The 20,921-nt window shown below is 38.9% G+C and overlaps 1 protein-coding gene across 1 annotated transcript in view; it reads left to right on the top strand.

Moving 5' to 3' along the window:
* LOC126203612 (lysosome membrane protein 2-like) overlaps positions 1 to 20,455 on the top strand; it is a 438,898-nt gene extending 418,443 nt beyond the window's left edge. Inside the window, exons 8-10 of the mRNA XM_049937979.1 lie at positions 3,725 to 3,843; positions 7,430 to 7,558; positions 18,705 to 20,455. Of these exons, the coding sequence (XP_049793936.1) occupies positions 3,725 to 3,843; positions 7,430 to 7,558; positions 18,705 to 18,914 (458 nt within the window). The 3' untranslated portion in view covers positions 18,915 to 20,455. The remainder of the gene's footprint in view (positions 1 to 3,724; positions 3,844 to 7,429; positions 7,559 to 18,704) is intronic.
* The last annotated feature ends 466 nt before the right edge of the window (positions 20,456 to 20,921 follow it).

The raw sequence follows: 20,921 nt of genomic DNA, 5'->3' as shown, positions 1-20,921 counted from the left end.
GTCATCTAGAGGAACCCTTTCTAAAAACCCACAATCCTAAACCCCTCACGTGGTTCATACTCATTGATGACATCTTTGCTATCTGGATTGAAGGTGAGGACACCTTCCTAGATGTTGACCTTCACCTCAGAGATGGCTACATCAGTACCTCCATCCATATGAAACCTACTAACCACCACCAATACCTTCACTTCGACAGCTGCCACACATTCCATACCAAGAAGTCCCTTCCGTACAGCCTAGCCACCCGTGGTCGTCGCATCTGCAGTGACGAGCAGTCCCTCTCAAAATATACTGAGGATCTCACTGAAGCATTCACTGACCATAGTTATCCTCCCATCCTTGTACAAAAACAAATCTCACGTGCATTATCTTTCTGGTCTCCCACCACCTCCCAAAGTCCCACAGTCCGGCCACAGAGGAGCATTCCTCTCGTAACTCAGTACCATCCGGGACTGGAGCAACTGAATTATATTCTTCACCGGGGTTTTGGTTAGCTCTCGTCATACCCTGAAATGAGAAATGTCCTGCCCACTATCCTTCCCACCCCTCCTACCGCGGTATTCCACCATCCACCGAACTTACACAACATACTCGTCCATCCTTGCACAACCCCTGATCCCAATCTCTTATCTTATGGCTCATACCCCTGTAATAGACCTAGATGCAAGACCTGTCCCATACGAGGTGCATTCAAGTTCTAAGGCCTCCGATTTTTTTTTCTAATTAACTACTCACCCGAAATCGATGAAACTGGCGTTACTTCTCGACATAATCGCCCTGCAGACGTACACATTTTTCACAACGCTGATGCCATGATTCCATGGCAGCGGCGAAGGCTTCTTTAGGAGTCTGTTTTGACCACTGGAAAATTGCTGAGGCAATAGCAGCACGGCTGGTGAATGTGCGGCCACGGAGAGTGTCTTTCATTGTTGGAAAAAGCCAAAAGTCACTAGGAGCCAGGTCAGGTGAGTAGGGAGCATGAGGAACCACTTCAAAGTTGTTATCACGAAGAAACTGTTGCGTAACGTTGGCTCGATGTGTGGGTGCATTGTCTTGGTGAAACAGCACACGCGCAGCCTTTTCCGGACGTTTTTGTTGCAGTGCAGGAAGGAATTTGTTCTTCAAAACATTTTCGTAGGATGCACCTGTTACCGTAGTGCCCTTTGGAACGCAATGGGTAAGGATTACGCCCTCGCTGTCCCAGAACATGGGCACCATCATTTTTTCAGCACTGGCGGTTACCCGAAATTTTTTTGGTGGTGGTGAATCTGTGTGCTTCCATTGAGCTGACTGGCGCTTTGTTTCTGGATTGAAAAATGGCATCCACGTCTCATCCATTGTCACAACCGACGAAAAGAAAGTCCCCTTCGTGCTGTCGTTGCGCGTCAACATTGCTCGGCAACGTACCACACGGGCAGCCGTGTGGTCGTCCGTCAGCATTCGTGGCACCCACCTGGATGACACTTTTCGCATTTTCAGGTCGTCATGCAGGATTGTGTGCACAGAACCCACAGAAATGCCATCTCTGGAGGCGATCTGTTCAACAGTCTTTCGGCGATCCCCCAAAACAATTCTCTCCACTTTCTCGATGATGTCATCAGACCGGGTTGTGCGAGCCCGAGGTTGTTTCGGTTTGTTGTCACACGATGTTCTGCCTTCATTAAACTGTCGCACCCATGAACGCACTTTCGACACATCCATAACTCCATCACCACATGTCTCCTTCAACTGTTGATGAATTTCAATTGGTTTCACACCACGCAAATTCAGAAAACGAATGATTGCACGCTGTTCAAGTAAGGAAAACGTCGCCATTTTAAGTATTTAAAAAAGTTCTCATTCTCACCGCTGGCGGTAAAATTCCATCTGCTGTACGGTGCTGCAATCTCTGGGACGTATTGACAATGAAAGCGACCTCATTTTAAAACAATGCACATGTTTCTATCTCTTTCCAGTCCGGAGAAAAAAAATCGGAGGCCTTAGAACTTGAATGCACCTCGTACATCCTCCTACCACCACCTAGTCCAGTCCGGTCACTAACATCACCTATCCCATCCAAGGCAAGGCTGCCTGTGAAACCAGTCATGTGATTTACAAGCTAAGCTGCAACCACTGTGCTGCATTCTATGTAGACATGACAACCAACAAGCTGTCTGTCTGCATGAACCGCCACTGACAAACTCAGCTTTTGGGGGCTTCTGGCTGCTCCCTAGATGGGGCACCTTGCCTGTGTTCCTTCCTCTGTGTGCCTTCTTCTTTTTGTCCCTTATCTTGCCTTTGTTGACCTTTCATAGACTTTGCTTTTTTCTCTGGGTTTTGAGTGGTAGGCTTTCTCTGATCTAGTCATGTAGACTTATCTGTTCAAGGAAAAACAGAATAAATACCTAGTAGTTTGGTTCCTTTAATCATGCAACCAGTCACAGTTTTGGAGTAGCTAATCGTGCAAGTTGACACCTGGCTACTTGTCACACCCACATGGAATGCTGTACAGTAATTGCAGCATAGCTGATTTAAAACATGGCTGCTTCCACAAATGGCCATGCCGTTTATTGGTGTGACTGGTCTAAAAAAGGGAAGACCACACATGAAAGCACCCATGTTATATACCAGCTATGATGCAATAATTGTACAGCATTCTACACAGGCATGATAAGTAACTAACGGTCTCCTCAAATGAATGACTACCGCCAAACTGTGACAAACCACAAACTTTTCCATTCAGTTGCCGAACATGTTGTGCATCACAACACAAAAATAATTTAAATAGCAGCTTCACTACTTGGACTCTTTGGATACTCTCTTCCAGCACAAGTTTCTCTGAACTATACAGATGGGTATTCTCTCTCCCACACATCCTGCACCTTTTCCATCCCCTTGGCTTAAACCTGTGGTAACCTGTTCCCACTGCCTCACCTTGGCTTTTCCCTACTCTGTTCTGTCCAGACCACTCCTCCTCCTTCCAGATCATGCACTGCCATCTCCCCCACTACTCTCACCACCCCCCAGTTTCTCCCTCTCCCCCCCCCCTCTCTCTCCTCTATCTCCCGCCCTCCTCTCCCCCCTCCCCCTTTTCAACACCTCTCATTTCTCTCCCCCCCCCCCTTCCTTTTGCCCCTTTTTGTCTTCACCTTTCTCTCCTTTTTCCTCTTCCCCATTTTGCCTCCTTCCCCTCTTCCTAAATCTGTGTTTTACCCTCTGTACTGTTCTCACCTTGTTATGTGACTGCAAAATCATCTGCTCAGAGACCTTCCTCTTTTCCCATCTCTCTCTCTCTCTCTCTCTCTCTCTCTCTCTCTCTCTCTCTCTCTCTTCACCTCCATCAGCTCAGGCAACTGCTTTCAGTAATACAGTATTAGTAATTGCAGTAGTCTTGCCATGGCTTTGGGTGTGTGTTTCTGTGTCTCTGTGGTTGTATATGTGAATGTATGTAGTATTACCAGAAAAGGAGCTAGTGCTCAAAAGCTAGTGTGAATGTTGTTTTCTGTTATGTGTTACTGTGCTCCATGCATCGACCTGGTATAGGTGTGTGGTTGCCTTTCCCGTATTGCTCCATCCAGGAATTTCGATTACTGTTTTAGTTATTGTTACAAATAACTTCTGCTGTCTCAGGAATACACAATAAAATGTAAGCCATAACTTGTTGCTAACACTATTATTAATATTACAGATTTATGTAGAAAAATTTCTGTGTGGTAATTTGTGTATTATTACTTTCATTTAGGTGCACCAATCATGGTATCACTTCCCCACTTCCACCTAGGAGACAAAGAACTGCTTGAAGCAATTGAGGGTATGAATCCAGACCCAGAAAAACATGACATTTATCTAGATATTCATCCAGTAAGTATCAAAGTTGGTAGACCATATGTACATAAATATCTGTAGAAGACTGTGTTATGTATTTTCCTTTCTTACAGTATGTAAGCATGTTAGCCATTTGGCTGTGGACAAGCTAAATCTCATACTACATTTCTCTCAGGCTGCTGAGGACATGTTTAAATGTGGCACCTGCATTTTCCTTAAGCACTGTTGACATGTCTATGCATCCTGTTTCACCAAACCTGTCACTCCTGTGGACAACTTACTTCCTTATCTTAGTGAATAAAAAGGTTTAGAGTATTTATCATATAATGTGCCTCTTTGCATACTGTCTTTCACACACAAAGAAACTTGTTTCTGCATTCCAAACCATTTATGAAATGTGACAGTTGTTATGACCATGATTCCTGATACACATGGATGGAAGTGGACGCACACATCTGACTGTCCGCCGGATACAAAAACCAGTATCTTGAGAATGATACAACATTCTGCTCTCAATTTCAAAGAAAATTTTGATATCATATCTACATTTCATACACAGTAATATATGAGCTAAAATCAACCATATGTAAAGTCTACATCATGCTTTTTTTTACCTTTGCAAACTCTTTAAAATTTCATGCACTGCTTTGTTTAATTTGATGCTGCACAGTAAATGTGATGAATAAGAAAACAAAATTCAGTCCTTCATGAGGTGAAGATACCAAAGATGATCAAAAATAAGCTTTTTCACCAAATAGTTCTTTTAAAAGTGAATGATAAATATTCCCTAGAAGCTAAATGCCATCTCTCGGCACAGGTTTTAGCATGAGGCAAGCAGTATAAGTGGTGATAAAGCCATACTTAGCACAGAACGCAGAGAGCATCTCCATAGCAGTCAGAAACCCAGTATAATGCCAAGCCATTTTGTACCAATACAACTGAGATTCTTTTTTAAAGGAACACCATGGGTAAGCAAGGTGTTTGAAACTGCATTGCTGTGCTACTTCTTGGTCTCTGCACTGAGCATGAGCTTTTTATCCACCAATATGCAATCCCATTTCCCTAATCATTATAAAACTGTAAGGATGCATCCATGCTCCAAACAGTGGAATCTCTGACTGTCAACACTTGTCAGCATGACAAGAAAGATATCATGATCATGAAATCAGCTTGAATCACAGAGAGTTGTTTAACTGATCACAAACTGCCAGTTAGCCATCTGAGGATCTTTGTCCATCATAAATCATGATCCTACTTCTCAAACCCTTCCATGAAACAATTCAGTATGAACAGCCCATAGGATATAACTGTTCAGGCTGCCTTAGAAGGAACACTTTTGGATAGACTTGGCAAAACGCCATCTAACATAACAGATGCTGAACAGAAATGGACCACTTTAAAAAATACCATCAAAAAGTCTGATCACTGGTTTTGATGCAAAGAAGAAAAAATATTTGTTCGATGACAATAATGAAGTGATCAACAACCTCATAAGGATTAAGGGGGATGCTTACCTGTTGTGGCGTAACAAACTAGTCACGCCACACTGAGGAGGAAGCCGAAAGGCACGCGTACACACATGCCGACTGGCGTCAAGTCTGGAACAGGATACGTATTGAATACTATAAAGAAAATACGTATCTTTGGAATATACTTCACTTTTAATGCTTCCTTTGGTACATCTCTCTTGACTATACAAATGAGATTCGTAAGATACATGCACTGATACAATTGGCGCCTTGCTAAGTCGTAGCCATTAACTTAGCTGAAGGCTATTCTAACTGTCTCTCGGCAAATGAGAGCAAAGGCTTCGTCAGTATAGTCGCTAGCAACGTCGTCGTACAACTGGGCCGAGTTCTCGTACGTCTCTCGAGACCTGCCGTGTGGTGGCGCTCGGTCTGCGATCACACAGTGGCGACACGCGGGTCCGACATGTACTAATGGACCGCGGCCGATTTAAGCTACCACCTAGCAAGTGTGGTGTCGGGCAGTGACACCACATTACCTATGTCTTACTCAAATTCATCCTCCATGGAAAAGATATCACATTTTCAAGAGCTCACACAGAAGTGTCACACTGAAATGAGAACAATCAAGAACAACAAGTGGCAATAAAAAGTTACAGAAATTCCCAAAATCTGTCAGATGCCAGGGACTTCAAGAGTTTTTATACTAGAATGAAAGAAATATGTGGGGCTGTTCATTCCTCACGAGGAGCCCTGAAAGCCACTGACAGTACAATCATCCTCACTAATGGTCACACCATTTTGAGTTGCTGGGAAGAGCACTTCAGCTTGCCCATCAACATTAGTTCTACTGCTGCTGCTGCTGCTAACTTCAAGATGTGTGAAACAACTATAGGAGAAGTGCCGGGAATGACATAAGCCCTTGTTATTAGTGTTCTGTGACTTAGAAAAGGCCTTTTATACACTGCCCAGAGAAGCTATGTGGAAGGTCTGACAATGATTTGGCTGTCCTAACAACTTTCTCAGACATGTCCCATAGCATCCACCACAAACTTGGATGGCAGTCCTACCAATATTTCATGAATTTAGCAAGGCTCTAGATAGAATAAGAAAGGCACCCAGACCTGACAACATCTCCCTGGCGATCATTCAGAGTGCTGGTTTGTCTCTAAAACCAGATTATTCAACCTGTAGCTTGTAATGTGGGAAACCAGTAATGTACCAGCTGACATGAAGAACTCCACAACTGCCACTGTCTCCAAAGAAGGTGACTGAAACATCAGTGGTATTTACCATTTCATACCTTTGCTCTTAGTGCCTAGCAACTCAATAATAACATGTATGTTTTATGACCATGCACTTTAATAAATTTTGATCCTTCAAAGTTGAAACTGTAATCATTTTATTTTGTATGTGTAGTGATATCTACCTGCCTGCAAACAATAGCAGCCATCTGTCTTGTCCTTCCTGCTGTGGCTCTTTTTATAATGATCAGTGTAGAAAGCTTCAACCAACAGAACCTTAGATACCTTATGAACTTCAAATGAGGCGACATCATACCAAACACAAACTGTTCTTGACAAGGCAAAGGTCTACAGTATAGAAACCACAATCGATGGCCACCAACTCAGGTTGATTGGGCATCTCCATTGTATGAGAAACTACAGACTTCTTTGACAAATTCTATATAGCAATGTAAGCACAGATATGAGGCCCCAGGGTGCTCCTCTGAAGTGCTGTAGGGATAAATTCAAGCTGGCATACATCTACTTCAGCTGCTGTTTTAGATTTTGAGCAGGCATGTCAGAAACAGTAAAATGAGAAATGTCAGAGATGCAAACTTGACTATGTACAGCCACAACCACCATCATCTATTATGTGTTACCTATGTGGCTGAATGTTTCATGCAAGGATTGGCCTGCTAAGCTGTCAACTAAACTGTGATGCTGTAAAGGAAATACAGGATAAAAATAAAAGCTCTGATATTATTATCATAATCATCATCATCATCATCATCATCATCATCATAATCATCATTATTATTAGTTTGTTTCTTCAGCATTTAAATGGAATATACTTCAGCACAATTGGCTAGTAATATTTATAATGCAAGCAAATGTAACATCCACTTATTTCTATTTAATGCTTATTTTCAGACACTTGGAGTAGTGATGAGGGGTAAAACGAGCCTGCAGTTCAATGTAAGAGTTGAAAAATCAAAAGTACTGACACAACTGGACAGGTTCTCTGAAGGAATGATACTACCAATTGCTTGGATGGAAGTAGTAAGTATGCCATGTAGACAATATCAGTTGTTGTATTGTTATGCATGTGGTCCAACAATTACTATCTGTTCGTTTAATTATGCCATGAATAGTGAGACTAATTACATGTTACAGACTTTTCTGATTTATATTTATGAACACCCAAAGTGCCTAAAATAACTTGCATATTAATGTTTGACATAAAGGAAGATACGGTTTCAAAACTGTAATCAAAATAGGATGTTGTTGTTGTTGTGGTCTTCAGTCCTGAGACTGGTTTGATGCAGCTCTCCATGCTACTCTATCCTGTGCAAGCTTCTTCATCTCCCAGTACCTACTGCAACCTACATCCTTCTGAATCTGCTTAGTGTATTCATCTCTTGGTCTCCCCCTACGATTTTTACCCTCCACGATGCCCTCCAATACTAAATTGGTAATCCCTTGATGCCTCAGAACATGTCCTACCAACCGATCCCTTCTTCTTGTCAAGTTGTGCCACAAACTCCTCTTCTCCCCAATCCTATTCAGTACCTCCTCATTAGTTATGTGATCTACCCATCTAATCTTCAGCATTCTTCTGTAGCACCACATTTCGAAAGCTTCTATTCTCTTCTTGTCCAAACTATTTACTGTCCATGTTTCACTTCCATACATGGCTACACTCCATACAAATACTTTCAAAAATGACTTCCTGACACTTAAATCTATACACGACGTTAACAAATTTCTCTTCTTCAGAAACGCTTTCCTTGCCATTGCCAGTCTACATTTTATATCCTCTCTACTTCGACCATCATCGGTTATTTTGCTCCCCAAATAGCAAAACTCCTTTACTACTTTAAGTGTCTCATTTCCTAATCTAATACCCTCAACATCACCCGACTTAATTCGACTACATTCCATTATCCCCGTTTTGCTTTTGTTGATGTTCATCTTATATCCTCCCTTCAAGACACCATCCATTCCGTTCAACTGCTCTTCCAAGTCCTTTGCTGTCTCTGACAGAATTACAATGTCATCGGCAAACCTCAAAGTTTTTATTTCTTCTCCATGGATTTTAATACCTACTCTGAATTTTTCTTTTGTTTCCTTTACTGCTTGCTCAATATACAGATTGAATAACATCGGGGAGAGGCTACAACCCTGTCTTACTCCCTTCCCAACCGCTGCTTCCCTTTCATGTCCCTCGACTCTTATAACTGCCATCTGGTTTCTGTACAAATTGTAAATAGCCTTTCGCTCCCTGTATTTTACCCCTGCCACCTTTAGAATTTGAAAGAGAGTATTCCAGTCAACATTGTCAAAAGCTTTCTCTAAGTCTACAAATGCTAGAAACGTAGGTTTGCCTATCCTTAATCTTTCTTCTAAGATGAGTCGTAAGGTCAGTATTGCCTCACGTGTTCCAGTATTTCTACGGAATCCAAACTGATCTTCCCCGAGGCTGGCTTCTACTAGTTTTTCCATTCGTCTGTAAAGAATTCATGTTAGTATTTTGCAGCTGTGGCTTATTAAACTGATTGTCCGATAATTTTCACATCTGTCAACACCTGCTTTCTTTGGTATTGGAATTATTATATTCTTCTTGAAGTCTGAGGGTATTTCACCTGTTTGATACATCTTGCTCACCAGATGGTAGAGTTTTGTCAGGACTGGCTCTCCTAAGGCTGTCAGTAGTTCCAATGGAATGTTGTCTACTCCGGGGGCCTTGTTTCGACTCAGGTCTTTCAGTGCTCTGTCAAACTCTTCACGCAGTATCGTATCTCCCATTTCATCTTCATCTACATCCTCTTCCATTTCCATAATATTGTCCTCAAGTACATCGCCCTTGTATAGACCCTCTATATACTCCTTCCACCTTTCTGCTTTCCCTTCTTTGCTTAGAACTGGGTTTCCATCTGAGCTCTTGATGTTCATACAAGTGGTTCTCTTATCTCCAAAGGTCTCTTTAATTTTCCTGTAGGCAGTATCTTGTGAGATAAGCCTTTACATCCTTACATTTGTCCTCTAGCCATCCCTGCTTAGCCATTTTGCACTTCCTGTCGATCTCATTTTTGAGACGTTTGTATTCCTTTTTGCCTGCTTCATTTACTGCATTTTTATATTTTCTCCTTTCATCAATTAAATTCAATATTTCTTCTGTTACCCAAGGATTTCTACTAGCCCTCGTCTTTTTACCTATTTGATCCTCTGCTGCCTTCACTACTTCATCCCTCAAAGCTACCCATTCCTCTTCTACTGTATTTCTTTCCCCCATTCCTGTCAATTGTTCCCTTATGCTCTCCCTGAAACTCTGTACAACCTCTGGTTCTTTCAGTTTATCCAGGTCCCATCTCCTTAAATTCCCACTTTTTTGCAGTTTCTTCAGTTTTAATTTACAGGTCATAACCAATAGATTGTGGTCAGAATCCACATCTGCCCCTAGAAATGTCTTACAATTTAAAACCTGGTTCCTAAATCTCTGTCTTACCATTATATAATCTATCTGATACCTTTTAGTATCTCCAGGGTTCTTCTATGTATACAACCTTCTATCATGATTCTTAAACCAAGTGTTAGCTATGATTAAGTTGTGCTCTGTGCAAAATTCTACCAGATGGCTTCCTCTTTCATTTCTTAGCCCCAATCCATATTCACCTACTACGTTTCCTTCTCTCCCTTTTCCTACACTCGAATTCCAGTCACCCATGACTATTAAATTTTCGTCTCCCTTCACTATCTGAATAATTTCTTTTATTTCATCATACATTTCTTCAATTTCTTCGTCATCTGCAGAGCTAGTTGGCATATAAACTTGTACTACTGTAGTAGGTGTGGGCTTCGTATCTATCTTGGCCACAATAATGCGTACACTATGCTGTTTGTAGTAGCTAACCCGCATTCCTATTTTCCTATTCATTATTAAACCTACTCCTGCATTACCCCTATTTGACTTTGTGTTGATAACCCTGTAGTCACCTGACCAGAAGTCTTGTTCCTCCTGCCACCGAACTTCACTAATTCCCACTATATCTAACTTTAACCTATCCATCTCCCTTTTTAAATTTTCTAACCTACCTGCCCGATTAAGGGTTCTGACATTCCACACTCCGATCCGTAGAATGCCAGTTTTTTTTCTCCTGATAACGACATCCTCTTCAGTAGTCCCCGCCCGGAGATCCGAATGGGGGACTATTTTACCTCCGGAATATTTTACCCAAGAGGGCGCCATCATCATTTAATCATACAGTAAAGCTGCATGCCCTCGGGAAAAATTATGGCCGTAGTTTCCCCTTGCTTTCAGCCGTTCGCATTCGCAGTACCAGCACAGCAAGGCCGTTTTGGTTATTGTTATAAGGCCAGATCAGTCAATCATCCAGACTGTTGCCCTTGCAACTACTGAAAAGGCTGCTGCCCCTCTTCAGGAACCACACGTTTGTCTGGCCTCTCAACAGATACCCCTCTGTTGTGGTTGTACCTACGGTACGGCTATCTGTATCGCTGAGGCACACTAGCCTCCCCACCAACGGCAAGGTCCATGGTTCATGGGGGGGGGGGGGGGGCAAAATAGGATCAAATTAATATGTTTGCAGCCTGATGATGAGTGATTATAGCTTGAAGGAAGTCATGGTGCTTGAAGCTTGAAATTAGTTCTAACCTAATCTCTATTAACAAGAACAAAATTGAAGTTAAAATAATGCTTAGCAAATCTCAATGTTATAGTGAACTGGTTTGTATAAATGTTTTGCAATACCTTAAGAAGCAAAAATAATACCAGTATTAGAGTTCTTCCTTCAGATTAGGTCAGAATGTTTATGGTTGTGTTGCCACTTAACTTTTCATCAATGTCCAATACTAGTTCTTCATGTAGTTGGCACAGTTGGTCTTCAAGATTACGTTTCCTACTTTTTGTAAGACATTTCTGGATTCATTAGGTTAATGGACAAAAATAAGTGAAAAGATACAGGTATTTAGTTTGTTTCTTCTTTATTTTAATAACCACTTCTTAGATTCAATCACCACACCACAAGAAGACAGTCCTCTACACACATCAGTTCCAATTCTTCCTTCCTGCTACAACACATCGCCACCAAAAGCATAGAAAATCACAACAAAGATACCACTCAACATCAATATCAATAGATACAGTTACAGTCAGAAGACTGGCTCAACATAAAGAAAAATCAAAACAACCTTTGGTGAAGTTAAAAGCAAGCTGGGAAACATTAAGAATGCAATGGGAATTCCAATATTAAACACAGAGGAGAGAGTGAATACGTGGAAAGAGCACATTGAAGGCCTCTATGAGGGGGAAAGAATTTTCTGATGTGACACAAGAAGAAATTGGAGTCAATATTGGACACACAGGGGATCCAGTATTAGTCATAATTTAAAAGAGCTTTGGAAGACTTGAGATTAAATAAGGCAAAAGGGATACATAACATTTCATTGGAATTTTTAAAATCACTGAGGGAAGTTGCAACAAGATGACTATTCAAGTTAGTGTGTAGAATTTATGAGACTGGCAACTTACTATCAGACTTTGGAAAAGTGTCATCCATGCAATTCTGAAGATAGCTGGTGCAGGTAAGTGCAATAGCATCACACACCAGCCTAACACTCATGCATCCAACTTGCTGACAATAATAATACACAGAAGAATGGCAAATAAAATTGAGAATCTGTTAGATGATGATCAGTTTGGCTTTAGGAAAGGTTGGAGGCACAAGAGAAGAAGTCCTGATGTTTTTCTTGATAATGGAAGCAAGACTGAAGAAAAATCACATTAATAGGGGACTGTCAACCTGAAAAAGTTTTCAAAAATGTAAAGTGGTTTAAGATGTATAAAATCCTGAGAAAAATAGGGTTAAGCTGTAGAGAAAGGCATGTAATGTACAATAAGTACAAGAACCAAGAGGGATAATAAGATTTGGAAGATAAAGAGCAAAGGCTCAGATTAAAAAAAAAGGGGTAAGGCAAGGATGCAATCTTGTCACTACTCCTCAGTCTGTCATTGAAGAAGCAATGACAGAAATTAAGGAAAGGTTAAGGAGTGAGATTAAAATTCAACGTGAAAGGATACCATCAATAAGATTCCCTGATGGTATTTCTGTCCTCAGTGAAAGTGAGGAATAATAAAAGGATCATTTGGACATAATGAATATTTATGATGAGTAAAGAATATGAACTGAGAGTAAACTCGAAAAATGCAAAGATAATGAGGTGTAGCAGAAATGAGAATAGTGAGAAACATTACATCAAAATTGATCATGAAGTTAAGGAATTTTTCTGCCTTGTAAGCAAACTTTATGGATGAATCAAGGACAACATGACAAGGAGGCCATTAGCACAGGCAAGGAGGCCAAAAGAAGTTTACTAGTATCAAACAAAGGTCTTAATTTGACGAAGAAATTTCTGAGAATGTATAGTATTTGAGATGTGGTACCACAGAAGAATGTTGAAAATTAAGTGGACTGATAAGGTAAGGAATGAGGAGGTTCTCCTCAAAATCACAAAAAAAGGAACATATGGAAAGCACTGATGAGAAGAAGGGACAAGATAATACAACATCTGTTAAGACATCACAGAGGGAGAAGATTAGCTGGTCACAAACAAACAGATTTTAGCAACAGCCCACAGACATTTCTGGCAGATTCTTGAAGATCTACAGCCCCACCTGTGTGGAGGTGGAGGCATAGATTTGAGACAATTACCTGCTGTTCTGGGAACTGTGACTCTGGCCTCTGAGCAGGTACACAGATGGGTGGATTTCTGCGACTCCTCATTCCACCAAGTATGCGAGTTTTTGGTGAGCTGATGGCTGACACACTACTTCAGCAGAATCTCACGCTCATGTCAGCTACACTGCAATCTTTCGCTCCTCACAATTTTAAAGAAACTATTCAGTAAAAAAATGGTTTTTACGTCTGTCATAGCTTTGTATGTCACCTTCATGATGAAGTTCACATCATTTCATTAACGGTCTTAGTTATTGTAATATCTCACATATAAGTAATATACTGCCCGAAATTCAAAAAGTTTGTAACAAAGAATAGGGGTTACCATGAATTTGTATTTGATGCATATTAGGCCATATGATGCTGTATATGAAATTTAGCTAACCTATTGAATTTTTCTTTAGACTTGGAGAAGGTCTCTATCTTGTCTTTATTAAGAAAATTGCTTTATGTAGCGAATTTAGTTGTGATCATGCAGTTCAGTGATAAAGCTAGAACAAAATCAACACTGCATCCCTCCTATCTCAAAAACAGTTTGAGATATCAAAACATGATTTTAGCAAAGGATAGCATGCACTGTGGAATGATGTAATTTTTTAAGAGTTGAGGATGGCTGGTGAAATCTGAATTAGTGTGGCTTTGTAACAAGATATGTGAAGAAATTACATTTTTATATTTATGCCAATAACCTCTTTTTCATAAGCTTTTGACCTGATTTGAACTAAGTTCCTCATTTAGTAAACCACTGTTTCAGTATCCTACTCCAATTGCAACTACACTAGAATGTTAGTGAGGTGACATTAGGTAAAGCCTGCTTTCTTTTGCCAAAAGAAGCAAATTTTAATATGGCAACCAAATAACTGATAAGCAAACATCACACAAACAAGAGTGTAAAAAAAGTAGGACAAATAAAGAGATGGTTGAAAAATTTCTAGACTGTATTTGAACCATGGAACATAGTTTTATAAAAACTAACAACAGTGCCACATGAGGGGAGATCTCAAACACACAAGCAGACAACATTATCATAAGTAACAAACATTTATTGTAGCGAAATGTTTTTAGGTGCAGAAAGCAAGCTGGAATGCAAATATGTTTCATTAAAGACTGCTAATGATGCTTCATTTTAATAGAATGAAGTAAATTTCATTACAAAAATACACATTTTGTTGTAGTTGCAAGGATGGATTTAAAATACCTTCAACAATTTCAGGAATAATCTCAGAAAGGTGCAGATCTCTGGAAAGAAGTATAAAGGGGATAAATGGAGGGAGGTGGAATGAGTTGTACAAACCAACACTATGAGTGTCAAAATAATGTTGCCTGTCCTACGTTCATTATTGTAGGCAATTACACTTAACTGTGTTATGTCCGTTATTTTACAGGTATTATAAAATACTGTACATGACAAAGGCCCAAGCAGCTACTGCCACAACTTTCTTCATAGCATCATCCATATTTTCTCTTGAGGGTGTAAACTTATTTCAAAGTGTGAAAATGTACTACAGAAAATAAAATGACTATATAACATCATACTGTACTGTACAATATACTTGCAGTGACACACAATAAAAACTCCCGAGATGTGTCGCTCGTGGCCTCACACGCCTGATGTCAGCAGGCCTGATCTATCAGATACATCTGCAGAACTGGCCTATGGTTCTGATCAGTCACAGAAATCCACTCATGTGTGGTCAGCTATTGGAGTATATTGAACTAATAATTGAGGATGTAATGTGCAAGTGCTACTCTGAGAAGAAGGGGTTAGAGAATAGGAGAGGAATTTGTTGTGGGCCGCTTCAAACCAATAAGAAGACTGATGACCCAAGAAAATTCATTTGTGATTTTATGATGTTGGATGATGATGTTGATGATCAGTATTATTGTTGTTGTTATTGTTGTGAATAAAATTACAGCACCAGTAGCACTTTTCTATTTTAATAACCGTGACCGGTTCCTGTGCCTAAGCCCATTATCCAGTGGTATCTACATATTACAAAAAAACAAAATCAATCATATAGAGAAGAATATAGCATAGACATCAACAGCAAGTGTAATAAAATGAGGTTGAAAAACCACTCATCCACAGACTGCAGAAGAGTTGCATAATGAAACAAATAATGTTGTGTAAACTGATACACAATTAAAGCAATAGGTACATTAACATGAACTTACATGTTAGATGTCCAGCGAGAACACAGAACGAATGACAAAGTATGCAAGGAAATTTCCATAATCAACTCACAATTCATCTTAGGTTTTCTGAGCATCAGCCATTTTCCTTAGTCTTTTAATAACATTACATTTTACGTATCTTTTTCTTATGTATGTATGTATTTATTTATGCATGTTACTTTTCTACATACTATATTTTCCTATTTTTCATTTTACTTTTAAACCAATGTGCCTGTATTCCTATTGTTACTTGCTTCTCCCTGCTTACCCCTCTGCCCTCTATAGACCCTCCCTCTAACTTGCCCCTCCTTTAATTTAAGTGCCATCTCCTTGTGTTTTTTGTCAGTCATTGTGTGTTCCTTCAGGTTGTTACATATCTTGATTTCTTAAATTGTAGAAGCTTTTTACAATGTAATATTTCATGCTGTTTTTATGATGTTTGTTGAGGAGTTGCTTTTAAATATTATTTAGTTTGTTTCATATATCTATTACCTGTAACCCAGTCACATCAAATAATGAATTGAAGTTGCAGAGGAAAAGGAATTGAAAGTAAAGAAAAGCATGGCAGTGTGACAAGGGTGATGTTTCTCTTTATTAGAAGACTGTTTATAGCCCTACAGCAATCAACAATCATACTAACTGAAATGTACCAAATCTGATTTCACAGAAACCAGTAGGTTATTTGAATATGTCATTGAATTAATAGGGGAGGAGTTTATACAACATTGTTTATTTTATTTTGCTAATGTTATGAAGTGTATGGTGGAACTGTTTCTTAACATTATTTTATTACTCTTGCTGCTGATGGTTGGCCTTGCTGCAGGGGATATACCGGTTCCCTTTGGGCCACCGAAGCTAAACACCATTGGGCCTGATTGGCACTTGCATGTGTGACCATCTAGGCTGCTATGTACTGTTGAATAACTGGGGTGCTCTGAGCCTCATGACTTCAATTGAGGAGCTACTTGACCAAGTAACAGCAGCTCCAAATGCTGGAAACTGACAATGGATGGGTAAGAGGTGTGCTGACTCCCATACTCCTCCATATGTGCATCCAATGATGCCAGTTGACTGAGGATAACATGGTGGTTGATCAGTTCTGTTGAGCTTATTGTTATATTCTTCTCTATATGATTAATTCCATTGTACTTTGGGTTAAAAAAAATAAAAAAAATGTAAGTTGGTGCCACCAGATAATGGTCTTGGGGACCGAAACCAGTCATCTTTTTTGAAATAAAAAGAAACTTGCAACTGGTGCTGGTATCTTGTTCAAAATCAATATTACAGTTGTGGAACCTACATCAACATGCTCAATATGCTGGCCAAGGAAATAAAAATTCATGTAACTGGTTTATAAGAAGTAAAAAGTGTTTTATAATTGTGAAATTGTATTATTAACATGAAAAAGGGCTCTTTTACACTAATACACAAGCAAACAACGCACCAGGATCTGTATGAATGCAAATAAAGTGAAAAATTATATTATACAAAATATATTAATGGATCAAGTAGAGAATTTATGTACCATTGACTAGCTCTGTTTTAAACTGAAATCATAAAATGACTGATTTGGTTATTTCCTACATATTGATAATTCTGTTTCTATGACATTCCAATATGGAGAAAAAACTCACCAACTCAAAATTTTCTGGACCAGCTCAATCATTCTAACTACATATTTTTGTTTTTCAAATCTCTAGGCACTTACATGATTGTTGATCACCTTCACACTTCTCTTTACATTAAGTCCACCACAAGCAACACTAACCTCACTTTGAAAAGCTTTACGTTTTCACTTCTTACCATTGCAGCCTTTCATTCCACATGAAATCCACCTCTCCTGATCACAGTTCTCCCAATAAATGTGCTAAAAAAGTCTTGGGAGCACATCTATAACATAAACCACTCAGATGAAAATTAATTCCATACAGTGTGATCTCTTAATTGGTGTTGCTCAGCACAGGCTGAAGGATGTCTATTAAAAATAACAGAAAAGTATTCTACTTGTTACAGCTACCAGTGTAGATTGATTCTGCCAGGGCATGTACTTCTAAACTATGTCAGAGATAAGAATAACACTAGTAGATCTATTTCTACATTTCAAATAACATCAGTTAACCATCCTCCCAGCTTCTGTCATAAATTTTTTATGCAGCATTACACATCTAATTATGGTTCTTTCTCCACCCTTTACCCATGTGAGAGACCTCACTGAAAACTCCATGCTTTCAATATTTTCAGTAATACATGCTCAATTCTCTTTTAACAAAAACGTGTATAATTAAGATCAAGGTGATTTATTAGCGCACACAACAGTTTCGTCACCTGATTCCAAGTTCTGTAAAACTTTCTATATTATAAATATTTATCAGCATTCAATATTCTGACACTGAGAATAACATGGAACATAAAATGACCTGTTCAATTAAGCATTTGACAACCCGCAATAGCACAAGATGTACTCGAAAGTAGATGCATATTCAAAATTTATTCTATACACATCACTGAAAGAAAAGGGAAAAAGTATCATGCTACGAACAGTGAAATTTTCACTGATTAAAAATAATATACTGAGTGAGGTGGCGCAGTGGTTAGCACACTGGACTCGCATTCTGGAGGATGACGGTTCAATCCCATGTCCAGCCATCCTGAGTTAGGTTTTCTGTGATTTCCCTAAATTGTTTCAGGCAAATGCCCAGACGGTTCCTTTCACAGGGCACGGCCGACTTCCTTCCTCATCCTTCCCTAATCCAACAAGACCGATGACCTCACTGTTTGGTCTCTTCCCCCAAATCAATCCAAAAAAGATAATATAACTAGCTATGATGTGAAATGGGAAAGAGCACTTTGTGTGGGCCACATATTTTCTCAAGAATTGTATTTTAATTAATACACAAAGAAATTACAGATATTGGCTGCAAGTGGACGTCGATTTAAATCAAATTAAATTTGTGCCAGACCAGGAGTCAAACTGAGATGGGTTTGATGGGAGGCATGCTAGGGTAGTCTGGATGGCATAGTGGTCAGAGCATCTGCTTAATAAGCAGGAAACATGGGTGCAAATCCCAGTCCAGTACAAATTTTCAACTTACCCATTGATTTCAGTCAATGCCCACTTGCAGCCAATTTCAGTGATTCCTCTGTGTCTTAATTCATAATGGCTGCTGGATCAAAATGGTGTCTGTTCTTTCAGACATGTCCAAAAGAACAGACACCACACATTATAATATTTTAATTATGATACGCTAATGTTGCTATTGTTCTTTATTTTTTCATAGGCCATGAATGAACTTCCTCCTGACCTGCATTCAATACTGTACAGTGCAACACATACTGTGAACCTTGCACGCCAGATCCTCCGCTGGGGTCTCTTAGCATTGGCTGTGCTGTGTTTTGTGATGCTGAGTTGTACTCTGCATAAATACAGGTCAGAGATGTGCAGCACCAGAAGGACAGAGAGTAAAGACCACGTACTCAAGCCACTGTAGCGTGAAGTCAAAGGTGCCTACATCTGGAAGTGCATTTCTTCAAAGTGCTACAGAGTGTAAAAATAATTGTGAGTTTAAAGTTTTGCATGAACGATACGTGCAGTGTCGGAACTGCAAAGCCTCACTGATACTATATCAAATAATGACTGAGAGCTGTGTTCTGATGACTTTCTTCATTTTGAGGGTTGTCTGGAATTTGAGTATAGTTTTCAAAAGAAACTGTAAAAGTCAGAAATTGTTTGTGGAAATGCAATATATTTTGCGTGTTTGACAGGTTAATATCAGTGTAATGTCAGTGAAATGTAACAATAATCATTATAATGTTGTCCCACACTTTATAATTTTGAAATGCCGTAACTTTTCAACTTCCCTAACAAAGTGCTGCTTTGAACAGTATTATGGAAGTCTGGAATCTTCTGAAAACATTTTCACAAACATAGAACATTTAAAGTTGTTCACTTTCGATACTCTTGAACAACATAAATGTGTCATTAAACAAAGGAACTTAAAACAGGCATTTCTCACAATAGATTTGTGAAGCTGCATTGTATTTGTGGAAAAGTTTCTTTCGTGAATGAACACAATATTCAAACAAATGACTCCATTGCTGTAGACACACCAGTTTTTGCAAAATATGAACTGCACAAGCCTATCAGTGTGTCATAGTCACTAGTGTGTTTGTGAATTTTCCAATACAAGGAGAAGCATAACTTTACTTGTAGTATCCAATGAAGACAACACTTCAGTAGTGGCCATCAAAAAGCCATATTCATAATTAGTTGCAGAAATACTGATCATTGAGTTCTATATTCAACTCTATCTTGTCAACTGATTCATTCCAATGGTTTCAATTTTGTCTTGTATAAACAATAATGTCAGTATGGTTATATATGAATTTAAATAAACAGAAGTCAAAGCAAATGACTTCATTATAAGGTTATAATGTACAACACATGGATTGTATGCAGCTTATTGCTGTAACTCCTGTACACTATTTATGTTAGACTTCAATTTGCATTGTATTCTTTGTTTTATCTGTCATAAATGTGCCATATCTCTTTGGAGCTTAAAGCCAAAATGAAACATTTTCCTGGAATATTTGATCCTATTCAGGAGAAAATGATAATAAATTTGTAAACATGGTTTACCTTCCAGTAAATAATTAACTCTTGACGTTGATGATTTGCCGAAGAATGCAAAACAGCTTTTGTGGCAATTTCTTGGTAGCATATACTACACAAGCCCTTTTTGGCTCATTTTTACAAAATATATTTTTATAATTATATTTTTGCCACAAATTATTTTATGAATGTTTGCAGAAGGTTTTAAAATACATCCATTTAAACATCACTGATGTTGCAAAGAGATTTGTTTTAAAAATCTGGCTTTACTCTGAAACTACTATTGGACATTAACTTCACATTCGAGCTATATCACATCATCAAAGTAAAATTTACCTGTTACATGCAGAGCTATGTGATAATATTTTTATCATTAAAAGAAATGTAATTGCTTCCATATATTTTGAGAAAAACATAATTTTTGTACTTGTATTGTTCTATATTTGAAAATGTATTTGCTTGTTTGCTATAAATTATTATTTTTTTTGTATCTGAGACTATTATAAATTAACTTCTTCCATAAATTTTGTCAATACTGTAACTAACTGCCTTAAATGTGTGTCTGCATGCATGAGATAAATGTGTGTATGCATGCATGAGAATTCCCTTGGAGACTGTGATGATACACATCACAAGGAAACTTTGACTGATCTGCAAATCATTTAAGCTAATAAGAATAAGGATTTTTAAAACGGAAAAAAATATGCCATTTACTGTACGTGTTCGCTTTAGAAAGAATGAGAAGTTTTAGTATGGTTCCTTAACGAGCAGAAGAGCATAGTGACATTGCTGCAGCAGATGCAGTATCACAGGACTGAGATTATCACAGTAGTGAAACAAGAACAATAGCACATATTATGTCCAAGTACACAATATTTTGCGGAAC

The sequence above is a fragment of the Schistocerca nitens genome, chromosome 9, assembly GCF_023898315.1.
Source record: "Schistocerca nitens isolate TAMUIC-IGC-003100 chromosome 9, iqSchNite1.1, whole genome shotgun sequence".
Classification (NCBI taxonomy): Eukaryota; Metazoa; Arthropoda; class Insecta; order Orthoptera; family Acrididae; genus Schistocerca; species Schistocerca nitens.
The sequence above is the reverse complement of the archived record's forward strand: the minus strand, read 5'-3'. Positions and strand labels throughout refer to the sequence as shown.